The following is a 10,406-nucleotide window of genomic DNA, read 5'->3' as shown; positions in this document are numbered from 1 at the left end:
GGGGGTGGTTTTCCCGGCGCCTCCGCGGTGGCTGTCCCCGGCCAGGAGGGGTGGGGGTGGACAGCTTCCCCCCCACCATCCCCGTCCTTCTCCCCCTCCGCCGGGGGCAAGCGGCGGGGACAGCCCGGTGTCCGTGTGTCCGTCCGTCCCCCCCCCCCCCCCAGCGCCGGTCCCGGTTGGGCGGGCGCTGCCGTGAGGACACAGCGCCACCTGCCGGCCACGCCGCGCTGCGGAGGGAAGAGGGGAGAACGCGTCTGGGGGATGTGGAGAAGGAGGGGATTGATTCTGTGATGGTCATCTGTGGGAGGTGACCACCTGTGGGAGGAGATGCTTCTATGATCCTAGGTCGGGGACCCTCGGCTCTGCGAGGCTGGGGGATGCGGCTGGGAGGTTCTGCAACCGCGGTGTGGACCGGGGCGTGAGGAAATCACAGAATCACAGAATCATCTAGGCTGGAAGAGACCCTCGGGATCATCGAGTCCAACCATCTACCCTACTCTAAAGTTCTCCCCTACACCATATCCCCCAACACCACATCTAAACGGTTCTTAAACACAGCCAGGGATGGTGACTCAACCACCTCCCTGGGCAGCCTATTCCAATGCCCGACCACTCTCTCTGTGAAGAATTGTTTCCTAATGTCCAGTCTGAACCTACCCTGGCGCAACTTGAACCCATTACCCCTTGTCCTATCATCTGTGACTAGGGAGAAGAGACCGACCCCCGCCTCTCTACACCCTCCTTTCAGGTAGTTGTAGAGAGCGATAAGGCCTCCCCTCAGTCTCCTCTTCCCCAGGCTGAACAACCCCAGCTCCCTCAGCCTCTCCTCGTAAGACTTACGGCACTGAAGGGAGAGCTGCGGCACCCAGAGACCTCTGGCAAATGCATACACAATATTGATAAAGGGAGGACCCTCCCAGCTCCCTGTCATCTCACACACATCCCTTGAGATACTCACTGAATCCTCACTTGGGGATTTTTTAGGAGCTTCTGGTTTTAGTAGAAAAGCTTCTCTCGGTTGCTTATTGCTCCCTCAGATGGAGTGGGACATCCTGACGTGGCAGGGCAGGCAGGGAGCCGCAGGTCATAGTCCCAGTGTCCGTGCATGGCAAGGGACATCCCTGCCCACAGCAGAAAACACACAGCTCCGGGGAAGCCGCTGCTCTGCAAATGCTGGCTAAAGGCAGAGGCGGGAAAGAGCAGCCTGAAAAGCAGCCAAAGTCCATGGCCCTTTGAACTTGCATCATGCCGGCCAGGGGAACCAGCCAGCTTTCTGTGCAAAGAGCCCTCTTAGTTGTGTGTGAGCAGCACAGCCAGGAATGGATGTGTATGGTGTCTGTGTGTGTGTGTGTGTGCCCCAAGAAGGCATGTATTTCCAAGGGCAAAAAGGTGTTTTTAGGTGGAGGAGATGTGGGACATCAGTGCAGACCTGCAGATGGTTGAAAGGAGCTGGGTTACACAGTGCTGCGGCAAGAGCCCAGAGCAGGACTAGTGGACCCAAAAATGAGGTGCTCGCCCAGAGTATGGGGACTCAGACACACGGGGCATCTCGAAACCCAAGTAGGGAACCCCAGTTAGCAATGTCACTGCAGGGGCATGAACCTGTGTGCTGAACTGGTACTTCAAAGAGGACGGGGAAGCTCAGACAGTTTGGACTCTGAAATGGTCCAAAGTAACCAGCACTGATGCAATTGTGTGTTCATACTGTCATGGCACTGGACACGCACACAAACACAAACACACACACAGAGCTTTGCTCCAGAACTAGAGAATTTGAGAATTCCTCCTGGAAAGAAGGAGCTTTGCTTACCCCAGCCGGTGCTTTTTGCTACTAGGCAACCTCTGGCAGCCCGGGCTGATTAAACAGTGACCTGGTGGCAATACACTGGTGATATTATTATGATTAGGTAGCAGTAAGTGTAACATGAACAGAAAAAAGCAGGGAGGAGGAGGAGGCAAAATAGATAACTATGAGGATTTGGAACGAGCACTGTTTTGCATACCCAGTATTTCACTTTGCTTTGCCATTACTGTCAGAGTGAACAGAGGCTGTAATACATAAGAAACAGGATGGAAGAAAGGGAAAAAAAAAAAGACTAAATGAAAGTAAGAGCCACAGAGAAGGTAAAAAGATTGATCAAAGGCTAATGAAAAGAGAAAGAAAAAAAGAAAGAAAAAGGAAGGTGCAAACAAATGACAGAAAAAAGTAGTTTATTACTTTGGATGCCACAGTTTTTTTGGCCAGCCTTAGGACATTCATTTAAGCCTTTTAAAATCTAGTTGAACAATATACCAGGTAGTGAGGCATGGTGTGTGGGGAAAGTAAACAAGACCAGTTCCTGGAGGCTGTCTTGTCCTGCACAGGGAGTACTATAATCAGTGTTGTCACCATCCTCATCTCACTGTTTCTTTGGGTTTTTTTGAAAGGTGGCCTTCAATGTCCCTATCACGGATAGGACTGTGCCTGGTGCTGCACAAACACAGGACATAAAATACTGCCTCCTGTAGTGAAATTATTGGCTGAGCAGTTCAAAAATAGCAGTTTTTAAACTGCTGGCAATTACCAAGGTTAACCTCCCCTCTCTCCTTGCCCCAGGATGCTGCCACGATGTCAGCAGGACCCCGTGTGCTATGTGTGCATTGCATTTGGGTGCCTCCCTGGACCTGCCAGCCCATACCACAGGCGTGCTGGTCACTTCAGAAAGTAACTTTCTACCCCTGCGTGCGGCTGCAGGATGCTCAAACAAGCAGCTCTTCTGGAAAAGGTAGGTATTCACACCCAAAAGCACTGAATTACTTCAGATGCACATTATGCAGCCAACAATTTCAGTGGGCTGGATTCTGACTCCACAGTCATGGGTTTCAAATGGGTTTGTACCGACATCCCTGTAAGCAGCTCTGCTCAGTTTCCCTGCTGTGAGGCTGATAGGATTTAGCAGCTATTGGATTTTGTAAGTACCAATAATTCATGGTAGGTGTGCGTTAGTATTGACCCATCTGAGTTTGCACTAGTGCAGACAGTAGAGATTCCCCCAAGGCTAAAATAATTGTAAGATTATTTCTCTATTCCACAGAATTTATCTTCATCACAAAAATATAGCAAGATCACCCATCCTGGCAGAGTTTGTCTCAGTACAGACTTCATCTTTCCAAATAGCAAGATAGATACTTGACCAGCTGGTTTTGTGGGTTTTTTTTGGGGGGGGTGGTGTTTTGGTTTGGTTTTTTGTGGTGGTTGTTTTTTTTTTGTTGTTGTTGTTGTGTTTTTTCACCTGCCCTCTGGTATTGGGCTGCAGCTTTCCATTATTCCTTCCACCCCTTTGATAACTCTTTCTAAACCAAATCTGGGCTCTTTTATACCAACCCTTTACCAAACTTTCCCAAAATAATTTACACTCCCCACCCTGTTCCCATTGTTAGTATCCACAGCTGACACTATATACAAGCACATGTACATCTTCTGCAGTTCTTCTGCATCCTCCTGCCCCTGGTTATAACTCTTCCCTGCTCCTTTTCTTTCTTAACCTTCTTCCCTTTCTCCATGTCCAGACCCATGTCCCAGCGTGATGTCCATGCAGCTAACTCCTGTCTCACGCTTCCTTTACAACAGGTCTCCCTCTCCCCAGTGTTTGGTGTGTGGAGCGATGTCTCCTGCTCTCTGACCTCTTGGATGCAGCCCTACTAAAGGACCAATCCCTCAGCTGCTGTGCATTGCCACAGCCCTCCCTGGCTGGTGTTTGCCATCTAAAGAGCAGATCCTGGAGAACATCTGATCTCTGGTCACGTGGAGCGAGCTCCAGTGGGAAACCCACCTGGGGCTGAACATGCAGGCAGCGGTGGGAAGGGATGGGGAGAAGGTTGAACCAAAGCCGGCATGTTGACATGCAAAAAGAGGACAGCAGCTGATGCTGATGAGGAGGAGGAAGGCTGTTAATTTAAAGCGTCTCGTCCCTCCACGTTGCATGCAGATAGAAAAACTAGTGGTGGAGAGTTGTTGAGCGCCGGGATGGGACTCTGGGGGGCCGGGCAGCGTGGAGAGGCTGGTCCATGTGCCAGGGGTGGGGGTCCAAAGGCCCGAGGCTGTGGCTTGGCAGAGGCTGGGGGGGGGCGGGCGGGGGGGGGGGGGGGGGCCCATGTACGGGGGGGGGGGGGGGGGGGGCGTGTAGGGAGAACGCCCCCTTGGCACCGTGTCCGGGGGGAGGGAGCTGGGTAAGGGGGGGGGGCGGAAGGGGATGGCTTTGCCTTGCTTGCTCCACTTTAAATACCTTTGCACGGAGTTCTGGCCACTGTTTTAAGGTCAGAAGGCTTCACCTGCAGCAGCAAAGGGGTCTCCCGGTGTGGGCATTGCTGCCTCCGCAACATGGATGCGCAGCACTGCAAAATGAATGGTGACCCTTTCCAGGTAAGCAGTGGGGTCTGCGTGCCTGCTTTTTGTAGGGGGGGGCTGTATCTGCCCCTCTCCTGCCCTTTCCCACTCCCTGCCACGCTTGCAAATCTTGTCCCCTGCTCTCTGAGGGGTAGTGGTGCTCAGGAGAAAACAACGTGCCTGTCTCGATGCTTTGCAGTGCCTGGGTGCCACCGTTCTTCCTCCTGGCAGCTGGCATGCTTGTCTGTTGTTAATTGTGCTTGCAAAAGTGCAGCGGGAATGGAAATGAACACTGCAACAGCATTCTTGCATATAGGGCAAAGACAAGAAGTAGCAGAAAAGACCAGCAGCTAACTAGAGGTCTTAAACCTGTGTGATGAAAGCAAGCCATCTTCTGTTAAAGGAAAGCAGCTGAAGCATGCTTTTCTGACAGAGACATGTTAAATTTTGGGACTCTGACATCCCCTTTTTTTAAAGTTTACTGACTTACTTTGAACCCTTTGCTTTGGGAAATACAGAAAAGTCCTGAAGCCCACACCTTTCAGTTGCAGGCACTATAGTTACTGCAGGGGCAAGTGACGTAAACTGAGGTCAGCATGGTTAATTATTAGGACTAAATTCTGCATGTATGTGCCCTGTGCAATGCTGCTGAAGCCAGAGACAAGCTGCAGGTGTGCAAAAAAGGGCTTTAGTTTCTACAAACCTTCCTAAGAGAGGAACAGCTAAGGAAGCTCAGTTTCCTACATCTTCATGTGCTGAGGCTGAGCTCCCCCAACAATTCTCTAGGGTCTCACCTTGCTGCTTTTCCAAGCTGTATAATTGTTTGGTCCCATGACACCTATGGGAGCATCTAAATGGCTTAAGAAATCTGACTTGGAGATTAGTTCCATTTTCAGAAGTAACTTAGGAATCTTTTTTCCTTTGAAATATTATTTCCTCCCCTTTTTTTTCCCCCTACTATTTTATATATCTAGTAAGTCTGGAATCTATGACACAGAGGTGAAACTTTCCTCTCAGTGAAACTGCAAGGAAAACTTCTTTTGACATAAACAGTGCTGGAATTCATTCTGAAGGGCTTTATCTATCCAGCTCAGAAGCAGCTTAGAAGGCTGAAGTGTGTATTATTGACCTCCAAAACTGTTGCATGTGTCAGAAAGGCAGTATCAATGTGTGAAGTGGTTGACTGAAAATGCAGATTTGCATTGTGCTCAGGTAAACCCATCCTTGCATCTAGACAACACCTATCTTTGAGATTGCACTGTGTAGGGGCATGGATGTTCATGTTCATCAACTGGTTCTTATTTTACTTCCTGAAAAAAAAGGAGCTGGAAGAAAATTAGAGCTTAGTTTATTCCACACTACATTTATAAATCACATATACATATTTCAATGACAGTGAAACAATGTGTTTATAATCACAGTAGTAAGAAAACAGTAGAACTACCCCAAAGCTGCATATTCTTCTCTATATGTTGAAAAACAAGAAATTAGAATTGACAATGGAGAAACTGTGATCAACAGTTAAACTATGTATAGGTACTACAAAAAGCTCAGCAATAAATGTGGGTGCCTGTGTGTATGCATATTACATATATTCACGTATGTTACCTCCAGTGTATATGTTGATGTATATTGTCTGCAGTATACATTGATGTATATTGCCTCCATGTATATTGATAAGAACTGGGTACCAGAAAAACAGTCATCTTTTTCTTGCAATGAAAGCTGTCTTCTGTGTGGACAGACTCAGGCATGAGCTAACATCTGTACAAAGTTCTTCCAGTGAACTGACTGCATATGTGGATGTGCAAGAAATTAAGCAAGTATCACTCTGTTTGCAGAACTGGTGCCGACTCCCTACTGCAGTGTGTCTAACTTTTAAACACCAACATAAATCAATTTACAAGAGTGGGAAAATTAGTGAGGACAGATTGAAAGTGGCTGATCTCAACACATCAAGGCTAGTGACCAATGAGAATCTATGTTGTACAGAAGGTTTCTAAGGCCTTTTTGGGTAATCTAATGGTATAAAGAGATCAATTAACATCAGAATTACCTTGCGGGACTTGAACCTTGCATTATATCCCCTGCATGTGTCCAAATGACAAATTCTTCCTTTGTCACACAGATTCAAGTCAACCTGCCATAGAAGTTGGTCCTTACAGCATGCCTTGTCAAGGGTATTTTAAATACATAATGACATAGCTTTTAAAACAGTTCCAGTGCAGACCATGAAAATCAAATTCTTCGTCCATCAGGCAGACACTGGTGTAGCACAGTTCTGTCCTTATGATCAGTTTTGGTTGTGGTGGTGGAAAACAGAAGGGAAAAGCAGTGCCTGGACAGTATTTCGGATCACAGTTTTGGTCAGACTATCATAAAATTTCTGGACTACTGACATCTTGTTTGCCTTCTGAATGATTCCTGTTGTGATTTTCTCTTGTGGTTGCCTGATGTGTAAATGGGTTTCATTAGCCAGCTGCCACATCGCTCCTGACTACTTTTCCTCTTAGTCTCCACCATGTAAGAGCTGGGTCAGCTCCTTGGCTGGATGTGCAGTATTTCTACTACACTTCCCACTAGAGGTTCCCCATAAAGGTAGAAAAGGTATCTGGATAACCTTTGCAACCTCTGGAAATAAGGCCAGATAGAAAAATCTGTTGCCAGCCTTTGGTAATGAATTCTCAGGTTAGCAGCAGCCTCAGAGACAGCCTGAAGAATCAGCAATTATTTACTTTACAAAAGAACGCCATTCCTTGTAACACTGCCTCAGAAAATGTAGTCCTACCAAGAACTTTACGGCTTCAGGACAGCTGGATTGGGTTGTTAATTTGCCTGCTACAAAGACTGTCTTTTCTGAGGACAATATTTGGGAACTGGGGCTCTTTATACTCTGATTTATATGTTAAATTAAGCAACAGCTGTAATGAGGGCAGGCTCTGACTGAAAATACCTTAAGTCAAGCTTTGGCCCAGGACTTGTTACATCAGTACCCATCTGTGTTGCAAATGTCTGGCGTGATCTTTGAAATACCAACCAGGGGCAATTTGCCCAAGGCCAGGAGATGTTAAAAAAAAACCAAAAACCAACAAATAAGGCATTAATGTGACTTCCAAAAGTCTGTGATGTTTGTGCATCAAATTTACTCTGACATCAGAAAAATTAAGCTATTCTGGAAATCTCAGCAGGCACTTACCTGCCATGTCAGGTACCTGAATAATTTTGAAAATCTGGCCCCACTCCAGGACTCAGTTTCCTGTTTATGAAGTGGTGAAATAGCGCTTGCCTACTTAACACGGGTTTTGTGAAAAGAAGCACATGCACTGAGACATACTAAAACATTCTGTTAATAAAAACCATGAAAATAATTAAAATAAATATTCTCCTTGCTTGGGAATACTGGAAATACCCTTTTGGAATTTGCAGAGCAGAAAATTAATAAGAGAAAGGGAGTAAGCATAAATGAAAACACATTTTGCCCTGAGTCTTTACTCACTGTGGGATTTAGGGATGTTGATGAAGGTCCAAATGCTTGCTCCAACATTTTCCCTCTTTTTTTTTTTTTTTTTTTTTTTGTTTGTTGTTGTTATTTTTATTTTGTTTTTAAATGACTTTCCATATCCCTCTTGTGAATATTACCTCTCCTCGGACTACCTGGAACTAGCAGAACTGAAGGGAAACACAAATCGTGGCCTGCATCCCTGCACAGAGCTCATCTACCTTGCTCTGATTAATCCTGAGTGTTAATGAAAAGAAAGCCTGAGGGAAGGTCTTTGCACTGTAGCTGAAACCAAAGTGCAGTAATGTTCCCAATCATCCCTGAGCCTGATACATTTGAAAGGTGAAGCAAGACAGAGATGATACTAGACTATTTTCATGTCCTTTTTGACTACCTGGCTCCCATATGGGCCCTAGTTTGAGAGAAGGGATTTTGTGTCTCAACCATCATAAATCGGAGCAGAGCCAGAGATGGCACCTCTGGCATCAGCAGCTGCCTTGATTCCCACTTCAAGCAGTTTTATACTCTTTTTACCTTGCTGATGCTGTGCAAAAGGGAAACAGAACAAAGCAAAACTGATTCCTAGGGTGAATGTAAATATTTTTTTGTTTGTTTATTTTCTTTTCTTTCAGGAATCTATGTATATTGAAGAGTCCTCAAATAAAAGCGGTGTGATTTCTTTGATTTTCTCCCTGAAAGAAGAAGTTGGGGCATTGGCTAAAGTTCTGCGCACATTTGAGGTAAATATTTTCCTTCAGGAGACCTGACCAGTTCTTTACGCTTTTGCATTACAGCAACATTTGCTTAGAGCATTTGTGGTCATGTTTGTGATTCTGTTGCCATAATGGGGAAAAGCAGCATGCATTTTTTTTCATGGGTTAAAATCCCTTAAAGTCTTGAAACAGAAGCAGCCTTTTTAAGTTAAAATTTGATTTCAAACTTTTAAATTAAAACCTCTACTTCTAACTGATATGAGTGTGAACAAAAAAAATGCATTTTTTCCATGTAAGAAGGAAATATTCCACTGTAACTGCTTGATTAAGAGGCAGAAGTGAATTGGGCCATAACCTGACATTGCCATCTGAGTATGTGTATGCATATGTGTATATGTATAGAATGTAACTGCTTGATTAAGAGGCAGAAGTGAATTGGGCCATAACCTGACATTGCCATCTGAGTATGTGTATGCATATGTGATAGGCAAATCTAACCTACATGTAAGCCATGTGACTCATAATGCACATGCTTCATGAAGTATTTCTACTGGGGACAGCTACTGTCCTCTTGGTCCTTGTCAACCTCAGAAAATCTGATATAAATAAGCCCACCATCTCCCACCAGTGGTACTTCTACAGAGGGGATAGAGGGTACCTACAATGCAGCATCAAAATCACAGTGCTTTATTTACACCAGAGCAACTCGTACTGACTGATTTGGAAAGCTTTTGGGGAAATAGGGAGCCATTTACCTTTCAGGACATTGTGTGCCCATTTATTCTTTCAGAAATGTTTCCCAGATGTCATGGATGCTGTTTAAAAAGCACGAAATCCTTGCAATTCAGGATGGTTGTGTCGCAACACACACAGCTGTGTACTCTGTCTCCCAAGCAAATACACTGTTATATTGGTTTTGTGACTTTTTTTTTTTTAAGGACATCATCATGTAATAGTTGTGCCTGAAAGCAGCTCTTTCTATAGACACTGTAAAAAGTTGTGGCCTGCATACTTTCCATTTGTAAACTGAAATGACTAGGAAATGAAAGGTTTGTGTGGTATTAATACAAATGAAAGATAATTATGAGTTATAGGACATATTTGATTCATTAAGATGAAGGGAAAATCATGCCAATGACAGCAGAGCTAGACTAAATCTGTGAATTGTCCACTGTAATACAGTCCTACAAAATGTCTGCCTGTCGGTGGTGTGCAAGTCTGTAAGTGAATTAAAGAGGCTGTTGACATTCTCTAGTTAAACACATTGCTGTCTACTAACCAAATTGCTGTCGGCTCTAGAGGAAAATCTGCAGGGGAGCTAGTTTAGGAAAGAGAAAAGTAGCCACTTCTTGGATGTGACTCTTCTTGCCCCAAAGCAGGTACCTGAACTAGACCGCCCTGATTTTCTCCAGTGTCCCTGATGGCAACTGAGGGGATGGGGCTCAGCTAAAGAAGACTGCAGTGGTGGCTGGCTGGTTTCCCATCCCAACAAAACCAATTCTTTTTTGTGCAAATTTGCAGTCTTCCCCAGCACCGAGACCTGATGTAGCTGCTCTTAAATCAGATTTGTGTCCTCTTGGCAATGCAGTAGGGAAATGGATGGGTAACTGGAAGAAGGAGATTTGATGGTAGAAGCCTGACCTGCAGCTTCAGCTCCTCAGGGCTGTCATTAGTCAATCAATGAGCGTTGAGGTGTGTGAACCAGAGCAGCCCTTGGGCTGTTCTAACTCAGTACAAAGGACCTCGTGCCATGTATAGCTGTGTAAGACTCATCTGCATGCACAGCTGAGGTACCTCCACCCTTTCCCACCTGGGCCATAACCATGGT

At 45.6% G+C, this 10,406-nt stretch overlaps 1 protein-coding gene across 1 annotated transcript in view; it reads left to right on the top strand.

The window, feature by feature from the left end:
• Positions 1–4,278: 4,278 nt before the first annotated feature.
• PAH (phenylalanine hydroxylase) overlaps positions 4,279–10,406 on the top strand; it is a 41,854-nt gene continuing 35,726 nt past the window's right edge. Inside the window, exons 1-2 of the mRNA XM_014937501.1 lie at positions 4,279–4,402; positions 8,498–8,605. Coding sequence (XP_014792987.1) covers positions 4,361–4,402; positions 8,498–8,605 — 150 coding nt within the window. The 5' untranslated portion in view covers positions 4,279–4,360. The remainder of the gene's footprint in view (positions 4,403–8,497; positions 8,606–10,406) is intronic.

This window comes from Calidris pugnax, unplaced genomic scaffold (assembly GCF_001431845.1).
Source record: "Calidris pugnax isolate Ruff unplaced genomic scaffold, ASM143184v1 scaffold1, whole genome shotgun sequence".
Taxonomy (NCBI): Eukaryota; Metazoa; Chordata; class Aves; order Charadriiformes; family Scolopacidae; genus Calidris; species Calidris pugnax.
Note: the sequence above shows the minus strand (reverse complement) of the source record. Positions and strands in the feature narration are given on the sequence as shown.